Source organism: Lepidochelys kempii, chromosome 6, assembly GCF_965140285.1.
Source record: "Lepidochelys kempii isolate rLepKem1 chromosome 6, rLepKem1.hap1, whole genome shotgun sequence".
Taxonomy (NCBI): domain Eukaryota; kingdom Metazoa; phylum Chordata; order Testudines; family Cheloniidae; genus Lepidochelys; species Lepidochelys kempii.
Window position 1 is genome coordinate 13,832,638 of NC_136385.1, and position 13,170 is coordinate 13,845,807.

Here is a 13,170-nt window from a genome sequence, read left to right on the forward strand (position 1 = left end):
TGCTATGGAGTCCAGACGGGTCGCACCAGAGGTTTAGGTTTCAATAAACTGAGGTCAATAGGTTTCAATAATATTGAGGTCAATAGGAATCAATATTAGGTTTCAATAATACTGAGGTCAATAGGAATCTTTCCATTGATTTCAGTGAGCTTCAGATCAGGCCCTAGAACAGGATAGACTCTGGCCCAGAGGCTGAGAAAAGAAGAGCAGAGATGGTAATACACAGCTCTTCTATAGCACTTTCCATCCATGAAGCTCAAAACGCTTCACAATCATCCCCATTTTACAGGTGGGTAAAGTGAGGCACAGAGTGACATGATATGCCCAAGGTTCCCCAGCAGCCAAACTAGAAACAGAATGGAAGTCTCCTGAGGTCCAATGCTCCACCCACTAGGCTACACTGTCACCCTTGAGCTGTGCTGGATAATGCGACTGCTGAACGTTGCCAATGTTGACTGCTGTTCTGATGCTCCCAACTGACACATGAGTTCATTGCAAACTGGCTCGCAGTCTCCCCCCAGCTGAATCACACAGCTACCCAGCTTGGTAAAGGACCAAAACACCAGGTATTGTTTCACACACCAGGTGCAGGTTGGTACAGGTATCGCTCCCAGGCACATCCAATACAGCATACATCAGCCCAGCTATGCCAAAGAGTAGAATTTTATGCTCTTGATCCGTTTAGGATTGTTGGATAAAAACTTCAGAAGTGCCTAAGATCTGCTCTACCTGCAGGTTTCGCATCAATGTGATTCTGTTGGTTAGGGCAATTTTTAACAGCTATCGTTACATAGGTACAACTCCTAGTATGGGCTCTTTACACAGAGACAGTGGAGGGCATAGTGGGTGGAGCACTTACCTGGGCTTCAGGAAACTGTGTGTTCAATTCCTAGTGCTACTGGATTTTCAGGTGACCTCGGGCAAGTCACTTTCCCCTCTCAGTGCCTCAGTTTCCCCATTTGTGATTGATGGATTAAAAAAAGTCCTATAGAGGAGGTATAGCTATACTGATATAGTTAAAGCAGTACAACTTTTGTGAACAGGCAAGATATATGGCCCAGAGACAAGAAAGGGGCTTAAAGAGTCTAATTCTGAAAGGCACCTAAATACCTTTGAGGCTCTTGACCCAAGTGACTTAGGAGCCTAAGCTGGAACACCTCAGAGAATTGAGGCTCCTAAAGCTTTTGAGAATTTCACTCCCCTTGTCCATTTCTGATGGCAGGATGCTACCAGGGTTCTATCACACACGTAAAGGTTCATTTCCCAAACAGGAAGGAAGCCATGGGAGCAGACACTGTTTGTTATCACACACACCCGCAAAACACACACAGAGAAGAGATACTGGGAAGATCATATAAAAGAAACAGCAGAGAGCTAGCTTTCTCCCAGGTCCCACACAGAAGCACACATAGCACAGAGGATACTGAGACAGAAAGATAAAAAACCCACCACAAGCCGCTGAGATCACTATCAGTGCCTGTGCAGGAGCCTCACTGAAGTTGGTTGCATTGGTGGATGACCTCTGCATAAGGACGGACAATGATACAGGGTGAGACCTGAGCTGGCTAGTGACTCGAGAAGAGCACTCTGACTCTGAGGACTGCAGTCTAGTCTTCCCTCTGCCATTGGCCTGCTGGGAGATTGTGGACAAGTCATGTCTTTCCACGTGCCTCAGTTTACCCACCTTCAAAATGATATTGTCCTCCTTTATAAAGTGCTTTTGAGACCTAGGCTATACAGGGTTATATAAGAACCAGTACTAGAGAGAGGGCTCTCGGCAGGGCGTTCTCCACCTGGTCTAAAAATCGCCTGAATTGATTGACCTTGAGGAGGTCTCTTTTTCGCAGGCACTGGAAAAGGGTGGCAGTATCGGGCCTGATCCACTGCCCAATGTGACTCTTTCTGCAGAGAGGGTCTGAGGTGGGCTGGGGTTCTAGGGTTGTTACATGGGGCTTGTCTATACTTAAAACGCTGCAGCGAAGATGCTACCTATGCTGATGGGAAGGGTTGTCCGACTGGCGTAGGTACTCCACCTGCCCGAGAGGTGGTAGCTAGGTTATCAGGCGAATTCTAGCTGTCCACACTGGGCATCGGTCAGTTTAACTGCTTCAGTCAGGGGTGTTGATTTTTCACCCCCCCCCCCCTCCTTCCCTGTGCGATGTAGTTATACCGACCTAATTTCCTCATATAGACCTGGCTGGAGTGAAGGAGGCTGCTGTCCCGGGGAGGGGCTGTTGGCATGTGCACAGTTTGTATATCTCAGCAATGGCAGGGTGCCCAGGGCTCTGGGCAGGCACCTTTCCTTGCTTCCTTTACCATACAGAAAAATAAATACATTGGCAATAACCCAAGGGATGTCTGGGGCCATGAACAATTAGCTTCCTTCTGTGGAATCCAGGAAACACAATGAAGGGCTAAAATCCATATGCTGTTTATGTTACAACCTGATATATAGACTGACTCAGCTCTTTTTACAGGTCCAAAATCCAGAGTTTGGTCAAGAAGACAGAGGCCTAGCAAATAGTGAACAATATTAGCTAAGAAGCAGAACAAACATAGGACAACCTTGCTTTTTGCTAAGATAAGCTTGGTCAGCAAGAAGCCAGGTGGAAATTATAATTGGGGGCTTTATCTCAAAGTTGCAAACAGACCAAAGGAATGAAAGGGGCCCTGTTTCTTCTGTAGAAGAGGTGCCTTCCTACACACCAGCCTTGAGTTTATGGAAGAGGTTCAAACATCTCAGTATGAGGTATGATATCCTCCCTCTCACAGATGTGCACCTCTCCTCCAAGCCATTGCCAGTGCCTGCCTTAGAAACACAAATGAACAATTAAAAGACAATCTTTATTCCTATATACTTTTCATTTGTCCTTTTGCTTTAACTCCTAGGTGTGTACCTGTTGGACAATCAGGGGAGCTACTTCATTCCTATGGATCCCAAATCAGAATTCAACATATATATTTTATACTAACACACTCTATATATTGTTTAATGGAAAACACTGTGTACTAATTAAGTGTCATGTGTTAACCTTGAAACCATAGAATCATAGAATCATAGAATCATAGAATATCAGGGTTGGAAGGGACCCCAGAAGGTCATCTAGTCCAACCCCCTGCTCAAAGCAGGACCAATTCCCGGTTAAATCATCCCAGCCAGGGCTTTGTCAAGCCTGACCTTAAAAACCTCTAAGGAAGGAGATTCTACCACCTCCCTAGGTAACTCATTCCAGTGTTTCACCACCCTCTTAGTGAAAAAGTTTTTCCTAATATCCAATCGAAACCTCCCCCACTGCAACTTGAGACCATTACTCCTCGTTCTGTCATCTGCTACCATTGAGAACAGTCTAGAGCCATCCTCTTTGGAACCCCCTTTCAGGTAGTTGAAAGCAGCTATCAAATCCCCCCTCATTCTTCTCTTCTGCAGGCTAAACAATCCCAGCTCCCTCAGCCTCTCCTCATAAGTCATGTGTTCCAGGGTGTCTCCATGGGTGGAGACATTATGTAACCTTTTGACCATTGGCTACTATGCTTATCTTGTCTTTCTGCTCGACCTATCCAGGGGTTTGGGACTGCCTACCCCATCATTTCCCTCTGCCCATGGAAAATCCATATAATCCATTGTAATCAATTGTTTGGCAGTGTCTCTAAGCCTAATAAGCGAGGTGACACTCCATCAGCGCTGTACGTAATACACCCACGTGCTTGATTCTACACGGTGTCCATATTTGTTCCTTCACACAAATTCTCAGCAACTGGGGAGTCAGGGATTCAAAGGGGGAACTCGACCTGAGACACCAAAGGCTCCTGGAGTCGTACTGAAGGGGGACTTCAGATTATTTAACCAACAAACCAGAGGAGAAATTGAGAGACATCTCCACTTCACTGAGCAAACCATCGGATGCTTCCTTGGATGATTAGAATCAATGGGGCCAGATCCCCAGTAGGTGTAAATCAGCACAGCTCTATAGACATCAATGGGCCAGTGTGATATTCCCCTGGTGTTATCTGGACTGGTGATCTGCTAGGTCACTCCAATCCTCTACTCTGGGAGCCAGCCTTACCCTGCTCTTCTGTGAGACCCCCACTCCTGGGCTGTTCACGCACAGCCTCTGGCATATAAACTGCTCCCAGCTACGTGAGTTAGCACTTTTGGCCAGTTGCTGCTTGGATTGTGCAACCGAACGACACTAACCAATATCTCTGGTCCCAGACACAACCCTAGGAACCTCCATCTTGCAGTGTCCAGTTATGCCCACTGGATGCTGCAAGCTTATATGAGTTCATCAATTTAACAAAGAAATTTATATGTAACAGGCTTGTTATCCCAAGGGGAGTCTCTGACATGCTTCAAACCAAATGCACTGCTTCAAGTAGAATAAACAAACACATTTATTAACTACAAAGATAGATTTTAAGTGATTATAAGTCAAAGCACAACAAGTCGGATTTGGTCAAATGAAATAAAAGCAAAACGCATTCTAAGCTGATCTTAACACTTTCAGTGCCCTTATACACTTAGATGCTTCTCACCACAGGCTGGCTGGTTTCCCTTCAGCCAGGCTCTCCCGTTTGATCAGTGCTTCAGTCGCTTGGTGGTGATGTCTGTAGATGTAGGTGGAAGAGAGAGAGAGAGAGCATGGCAAACGTCTCTCCCTTTTATCATGTCCTTTCTTCCCTGTTGGCTTTGCCCCACCCGTTCATAGTCAGGTGAGCATTTCCTCATCGCAGTCCCAAACTGACCATAGGAAGGAGGTGACTCACTTGAGAGTCCAACAGATCCTTTGTTGCTGCCTAGGCCAGAGTCTTTTGTTCCTGTGAGGCTGGGCTGGGTTTGACCCATACATGCCCTGATGAGGTGTGAACTGCCTCTCTGTTCTTGGAGAGTTGTGCCTGGGCTTGTTTTAAGCCATGAGGACACATTTTCAGCCTCATAACTATATACGTGAAATTACAACCTGTAACATCACTGTAACAACAATACTCAGTGCATCATGAGCCTTCTGAAGACATGCGACATGACAAACTTTGCATTGGATACCACACAATAGTATTATAAGGATGAACATGGGGGTGTAGGGTGTTCTCCCAAGATACTGAGTGTCACAGCCAGATCCCCAGCTGGGGTAAATTGGTGCAGCTCCCTTGAAGCTATGCCAATTTATACCATCTAAAGGGCTGGCCAAATGAAAGATTCCTTCAGTAAAATGCCAGGGAGCAAAACTTCGCTGAACTTTGGGAGAAAGAGAAGAGGCACAGACGCATTCCCAGAATCCATGATATCCTCAGCTGCTGAATCAAAAATGTCTGAATCAAAAATTTGACAAAAATGTCAAACCACTGTGCAGCCCCACTGACCTGAATGGGAATTTATGGGGATAGCTGAGGATTGAATTTGACCCATTGTATAAAAGCTACCTACCACTAAACATGCCTAGCACATACTTAAAATATTGGTCATCAGCCACACTGGAAGGTTTTGTCCTGCCAAATAAGTTTATTAACCTTTAGCACCTTGAATGTCTCCACACAAATTTGCTACCCACGCACTGCTGAGGCTTTAGGCTATTAGCTCTGCTGCAAAGAAACCTAAATCACATTTGTTTCTAGCCTATGCTTGTGTGTCATAGGACAGTGATTGGGGAGATGAAAAGTGCAGGTGAACTTGCTTGCATGCTACTTAAAAGGCCACTATGCCCCAGTGCCCCAGTCATTCAAAGACCCACAGAGGTGAAGGCCAAAAGGAAGCATGATGATTGGCTCAGTTTCCCCATCTTTAAAATGAGGATAACTTGAAGGGCTTTGAGATCTGTGGATGAAAAGCACTATAGAAGAACTAGGCATTTATTCGTGTTCTTATTATAGTCTGACCTCCTCTAGGAAAGAGGTCATAGAATTCCATCAGTAATTTTTGCATTGATCCCAATATTTTGTGGGGAAACGAGTTTTTAGACCAACACCCAACCTTAGTGTAAAGACTCCAGGAATGGAGAATCCACCACATCCCTAGGTGAGTTGTCTCATTGGTTAATTACCCCCACTGTTAAACATTTGCACCTTCTTTCCCATTTGAATTTGCTTAGCTTCAGTTTGCAGCCATCAGCTCTTGTTATGCCTTCGTTAGATAAAAGAGCCCTTGCTCCTTCTCTCTCCCTAGGCGCTTACAGTTTGATGCTGGATAAACTAAAAAGATTCTAACTCCTTTAGTCTGTCACTGCAAGGCAAGCTTTCCAGCCCTCAAATCTTTCTTGTAGCTCTTCCATGGATTCCAGGGCCAGAAGGGACCATTGTGATCGTCTGGTCTGACCTCCCGTAGAATGCAGGCCAGAGACCTGCCCCAGAATCATTCCTAGAGCAGAGTTTTTGGAAAAACAGCCCATCTTGATTGAAAAATTGCCTGTGATGGAGATTCTCCTCTGGTAAATTGTTCCAATGGTTAATTATTTTCACACTGTTAAAAATGTACCCCTTATGTCCAGTCTGGATTTGTCAAGCTCTAACTTCCAGCCATTGGATCATGTTAGATATTTCTCTGCTAGACTGAAGAGCCTATTATTAAATATTTGTTCCCCATGTTCCCCACTTACAGACTGTGATCAAGTCACACCACAACCTTCTCTTTGTTAAGTTAGATAGATTGAGCTCCTAGGGTCTATCACTATAAGGCAGGTTTTCCAATCCTTCAGTCATCCTTGTGGCTCTTCTCTGACTCCTCTCCAATGTATCAACATCCTTCTTGAATTGTCGACAATAGAACTGGACAGTATATCCAGCAATGGTTGCACCAAAGTAAAATACAGAGGTAAAATAACCTCTTGACTCCTACTCAAGGCTCCCCTGTTTATGCATCCAAGGTTCATATCAGCCCTTCTGGACACAGTGTCACACTGGGAGCTCAGCTGATTATCCACCAGAACCCCCAAATCTTTTTCAGAGTCCCAGGATAGAGTCCCCCATCCTGTAAGCATGGCCTCCATTCCTTGTTCCTAGGTGTATGCATTTCCATTTCATTTACATTTAGCCATATTGTTTGCTTACGCCCAATTTACCAAGTGATCCAGATCTCTTGTATCAGTGACCTGTCCTCTTTGTTATTTACCCCTCCCCCAAGTGTGGTGTCCTCTGCAACCTTTATCAGTGACGATTTTATCTTTCCTTCCAGCCCATTAACAAAAATGTTAAAATAACATAGGGTCCCCCTTGCTGGTTATTCAATATCCATCTCAAAGCGTGGACACTAGAATGTGGAACACAACTCCAGTAATGTACTATTTCCTGTGTACTATGCTGTTGCATGCAGTTAGGGGACTAAAGACAGATGACGTGCTGTGGTCATTCAATAGAGTACCAGTCACACACAGACCTGTGCTAATGTTCTAATCTCATGTGGCATGATTTGCCGCTCTATACAAGGCCTATGTGTTTTGTAACATGCTTAGCTCCTGCCTAGGCCAGGATCTGACAGGCATTTGCCCGTTTTGAGCAACATGGGCTCAAACTGTAGTGCAGATGCTCCTAACTAGCCCATCTCTGTTGTAGACTTTCCCAAGCTAGGAGAGCCAGTTACAACACAGGAGCATGTGTGTAGAACTCCATCTGCTCTTGAATTGTGGACAGGGGCAGGCCACATTTGAATCATGTCCCTGGGCTGTGCTACAGCCGTGCTCTTTGCATGTTCAGGAGCATGGCAAATACATGGTTTGTTCCTCTGTGCACTGCAAAACCAGACTGTGTGTCTTGAGTTAGAACGGGGAGCCCCTGGTTGATTCGGAGGGCATCAAGGGCCACTGTGTTACAGCCATGTCTTTGGTTCTGCAGCACAGATGGGACCAAAGGGGACTGATATTTGCTTTGGCAACTTCCCTGGCCATGCCGGTAAAACTCTTGTAAGTGAATGCTGGAACCAGCAGAGGGACCGACAGACAGTCAGGGCCAGGGGCAGCAGGTTTGTATAATTTTTGGTGGTGCCCAGAACAGGTCCAAGAGCTGCTCCCCCCCACACACCTGCCTTATAAGCTGATATATATTTTTTTAAATAATGTAAAAATGTGAGGGCTCTGGGGTGGGGCTGGTGATGAGGGGCTTGGGCTATGGGAGGTGCTCGGGCAGAGGGTTGGGGTGTGGGGGTGAGGGCTTTGGGGTGGAGCTGGGATGAGAGGTTCATGGTACAGGAGGGGGCTCAGGGCTGGGGCAGAGGGTTGGGTGTGGGGGGGGGCGAGGGCTCTGGCTGGGGGTATGGGCTCTGGGGTGGGGCAGGGCCAGGGATGAGCAGTTTGGGGTGCAGGCAGGCTGCCCCAGGGCTGGGGCCAGAGAGGAGGACTCCTCCCAGCCCTCTCCCTGTCGGCAGCAGTGAGCTCTGGGGGAGGGGCCCCCCTCCTCCCCCCCAGCAGCACACTCGCTTCGCACCACTGTCACAGCACATGCTCCTAGAGCTCCTCTCAGGTCCAGGAAGCCCCCTTGCCTCTCCTATGGTGGGTGCTGGGAGTGGGGGGGCTGCCATCACGTGTGCACCTCCTCCCCTGCTGCTGCCCCTCACTGTAGCCTCACTGGGGGTGGGGATGGGCTGCCCCTTGCCCAGCGTGTGCAGGAGCGGTGACTGCTGGCAGGGGGCCCCCTGTGCTGGTGAAGGGTCCCGTCGGAAAAGGGAAGTGTTCATCTGTCTGAGGCAGAAGGGCAGAGTTAGGGTCAGCCTGCCCCGGCAGTAGTGGTTTGGGGGCGCTAGGACCCTGTGGCGGCAGTTGATGCCGGGAGCCAGCAGAGTGGCGTGCAGCACAGAGTTGTAGGGGGCAGCCGCCTGCTGCCCAGGGCGCAGGCAGGGAGGCTCGCAGGAGGTGCGTGGGGGCAGCAGGCAGTGCCGGGGGAGAGACACAGCCTGAAACATTGTTGGAGCTGGGCCCCCGGGGCCTGAATATTGCTGGAGCTTGGGCCCGTATAACTCACCGCCCCTGGTCAGGGCTGATCGCTTTAGTGGGGTTGCTAACTGCATCTGTGAAATTTCACACGGACCCACCCCCCTCACTGCCCCCCAGCAGCTCCGGCTGGCTTTAGTCCACATTCCAGCCCTGGCTCTGGGGACCCAGGGAGGTGGGGATGGAGGAGCAGGCGGCATGGGCTCATGGATTCAAAGAGCAGCCGGAGCTGCTCTGCCCAGCACCTCAGGAGCCAATTCATCCACTGGCCTTGAGGATGCTGAGTGAGAGGCGGAGGGGAGGGGTGGGGATGGGAAGAAGGGGGAAGGGTCTGTAACTTAACGATTCTAATTAGACTCAAGGCTGAGGGACTGACAGGCAGGAGGAAGGAACAGCTGCCTGTGTGTTAGACAGAGAGAGACAGAGAGATCAGGGAGGGCTCTGGCCACATCTGTCTGAGGATTAAGGAAGGAAGGAGAAGAGAAGAGAAATGAGCTGAGTGAAGACTAGGGCTTAGGCTGTCTCCCCAGCGCCAACAGCAAGGACGTGGCTGAGAAGTCAGAGGGACTTAGAACATTTGCCCCATAGACCCAGGTCCCAGCCTGAGAGACTTTCAGGGCCAGAAGAAACTCCTCGCTTCCAGCATCCTTCTCCCAGCCTTGGAGCTGGGATCCCCGAGGCATGGAGGAGCAGCTGGATTGGGCGGCCTATGGTGAGAACCAGACGGGAGACTGTGAGTATGAGGAATGGAGTCCATCCCTGGTGCTCCTCCCCACCATCTATCTGCTGGTTTTCCTGCTGGGCACAACAGGCAACGGCTTGGTGCTGTGGACCATCTTCCGGGGAGGGCAGGAGAAGCGGCGCTCAGCCGACACCTTCATCGCCAACCTAGCCATGGCTGATCTGACCTTTGTAGTGACCCTGCCACTTTGGGCTGCCTATGCCTGGCTGGGCTATCACTGGCCTTTTGGCTCCTTCACCTGTAAGCTCAGCAGCTACCTGATCTTTGTCAACATGCACGCCAGCGTCTTCTGCCTGATGGGCCTCAGCATTGATCGCTACTTGGCCATTGTGCGGCCAATGGCTAATGCTAAGCTGAGGTGGAGGGCCAGTGGGCTGGTGGCCACCATTGCCCTCTGGGCCTTGGCGGCCATTTTGGCCTTGCCAGCCATGATCCTCCGGCAGGCAGCAGTGCTACTGGGAGAAACCAAGGTGACGTGCTACATGGACTACTCGGGCTTGGTGGCCAATGGGACCGAGGGGGCATGGGAGGTGGGGCTGGGCCTGTCCTCCACCATGCTGGGCTTTGTGGTCCCCTTTGTCGTCATGCTGACCTGCTACTTCTTCATCGCCCGCACCATCGCTGACCACTTCCGGAAGGAGCGCAGCGAGGAGCTGAGGAAGAGGAAGCGGCTGCTGAGCATCATCATTGTGCTGGTGGCCACCTTTGCCCTCTGTTGGCTACCCTACCACCTGGTGAAGACCATCTACGTGCTGATGGACCTGGAGGTGATGCCCTGGTCCTGCGGCTTCCATGCCTTCCTCAGTAACTTGCACCCCTACTGCACCTGTGTGGCCTACATCAACAGCTGCCTTAACCCCTTCCTCTATGCCTTCTTTGACCCTCGTTTCCGGCAGGCCTGTGCTGCTGTCCTGTGCTGCAGCAGGGGGCGCTGGCCAGGGTCCGGCAAGGACAAGTCAGCCAGCTACTCCTCCAGCCACAGTCAGAACCTGCAGGGGAAGGGTAGGGAGCTGCCACGGGAGAAACTGGGTCCAGGCAGGCAGGAGACTCTGCTCCGAGGCTAAGAAAAGGGGGATGACATGGACCAGCCTCTGGGGACATCTGATAGAGTGAGTCCTCCTCTGCTGTCACTCTGTCTTTCACTGTTTCTCTCACTCCTTCTTTCATACTTTCTTTTCTCTCTCCATCACTGTCTCCCTCTTTCACCCTTCACTATCTCTTCGATTTCTCCTTCTTCTCTTCCTCCAGCTCTCTCTCGGATTTGCTTCTCCCTTGTTGCAGGCCTTATGCGGATAAGGCATTTTCAAGGCCTGTGGCTACCCTGTAGAACCTCAGCATGACCCTTTAAGGCACGGACTGTGCGCTAGGGGCATGTCTACACTGCGGCTGGGAGAAGCCTCACAGACCCACCCAGGCCGCCATCCACTCTGCAATGGCTACACATTGCTATTTTTAGCGCGCTAGCTCCAGCAGACCTAGCGCTTGTCCATCTCCCCAGCTGCCGTGTAGACATACCCTAAAGCAGCAGTTCTTTACCAGGGGTCCGAGGCCCACTGGGGGCCACGAGCAGGTTTCAGGGGGTCCGCCAAGCAGGACCAGCATTAGACTGTTTGGGGCCCAGAGCAGAAAGCCAAAGCCCCACTGACCCAAGCCCTGCCAACCAGGCCTCAAGCTGAAGCCTGAGCAGCTTAGATTCACAGGGCCCCCTGTGGCCTGAGGCCCTGGATCATTGCCCTACTTGCTACCCCCTAATGCCAGCCTGGCTTTTACATGCAGAAAATCAGCTGTGGCACAGGTGAGCAATGGAGTTTTTATAGCATGTTAGGGGAGCCACAGAAAGAAAAAGGTTGAGAACCCCTGCTCTAAAGGGCTCATGGCCTGGAGGCAGATGGCCCCAGGGACGAGGGCTTTCTGCATTCCCAGCCTTTGCCCCGCACACACACACACACACATACACAGGGCTGGCAGTGGCCAGCGCTGGTCACTGGCTGGGCATTGGGGGTGTGGTGTTAGTTTTGGGGGGGGGCTGGAAGACCCCCCCCCAAAAAACCACCCCCTAACATACATAGCCTGCCCTCCCCGCTCTAGCCTAATCTGCACAGTGTCTTATGGCTGGAGGGAACTGTTGGCTGCTGCTGCTGCCTCTCCTGAGACACTGGCTCCTGTCCCCCTGAAAATTCACTCTACCCTTTGTCTGCTGTGGTAGGGTGAGGGTCCCCCTCTCTCTTAATGCCTCGGTCAACACCCAGACCCACAAGGTGTTGGGAGCAATTCTTCCCCCGGCTGGGTGGAGCCTGTGAGGAAGCTGTTAGCCGTGGGATTCCCTCCCACCCAGGCACATACATCCCTGTACTGAGAGCCATCCTCCGCTCACCCAGCCCTCCCTCCTTTACATCCCCCATCCACCCAGGATCTCCCACTGGGCTGTTTTGTCTGGGGGTGAGTGTGCACCCCAGAGCCACACCAGGCTCTGTTGGGGGGGGTAGAAGGGCGGGGGAAGGCGTGTGTGTCCCACTTCAGCCGTGATGTGGGAGGAAAAGGAAATCATCTCACAATGGAGGAAAAAGAGGGGATGGGGGACAGGAGGGCCCCCCCGATTTCGAAATCCAAGCTGCTGCTCCCCCATGGTCCTGTATTTATTCACCTGCTCGCCTTCACCCACATGGGAAAAAAAGATCATGAGGAGGTGAATGGGGGTCACGGCTCACATGTCACGGTCTTCCCCCTGCTCAGATGGCCTCAGCCACAACTCCAGAGTGGCTCAGAGGACGCACACGCAGGCATCTGCCCCCGCACAGCCTAGCTCCTTGAAGGAGGGGCTTTGGTTTGATTGCAGAGGGGGTATATATAGATATATATTACTCTTGCTTCTTAACCAATCCCTGATAATAATACTTGGCCCTTCTGATCAGCAGATTGCAAAGTGCTTCCCAACGTAGGTTAGTACCAGGTGGGGAAACTGAGGCACAGCACAAGGCCGTGACTTGCCCAGAATCACCTAACAGGCCAGATTCAGGAATAGCTCTACTCGCTGCCCATGCCCTGAGTCTGATGGACTATAGGAGAAGCTGTGTAAGAAGGGCATTGTAGGGAGCAAGGGGTGGGCAGTTTTGCTATTCAGACTGGGGTGTGGCAGGTGAGGGGCCAGCGGGTCACTGGGCTACATCTCTTGCTATGTGTCCCTTTTCTGGGTGAGGGGCTGAAGGGCTAGGAAGTGAACGGAAGGCCCAAGTCGGCTAGCCACCAACGATTGCAGAGGCACAGGAGGTGAAACAGCAACAGGAAAGCTCTGAGGTTGCAGCCGCTCCCATAGGTGCTGTGGATTTTTTGGGCTTCCCTACCTTACCCACCCTGCCTCTGAAGACCATGCTAGAAGAAAGCCTGGCACTGATGTGCTGTGGCCACATCCCCCTTCACCCATAAGGGCTCTGGAGGGACTCTGGGCAAATAAGAGCAGTCCCTGACCTGACCTAGCTCTTGGGGGGAATGGTGAAGACTCTTGGCTTGCTATGGATCCAT

General features: G+C 50.7%; 1 protein-coding gene across 1 annotated transcript; it reads left to right on the plus strand.

Annotated features, from left to right (window-relative positions):
* Positions 1-9,590: 9,590 nt before the first annotated feature.
* APLNR (apelin receptor) lies at positions 9,591-10,715 on the plus strand. Its single transcript, XM_073350586.1, has one exon. The coding sequence runs from the start codon at positions 9,591-9,593 to the stop codon at positions 10,713-10,715; it is 1,125 nt and encodes a 374-aa protein (XP_073206687.1).
* The last annotated feature ends 2,455 nt before the right edge of the window (positions 10,716-13,170 follow it).

Excerpts from the sequence above, each read along its gene's own strand:
- APLNR (XM_073350586.1), top strand. The coding sequence starts at position 9,591 with ATGGAGGAGCAGCTGGATTGGGCGGCCTATGGTGAGAACCAGACGGGA.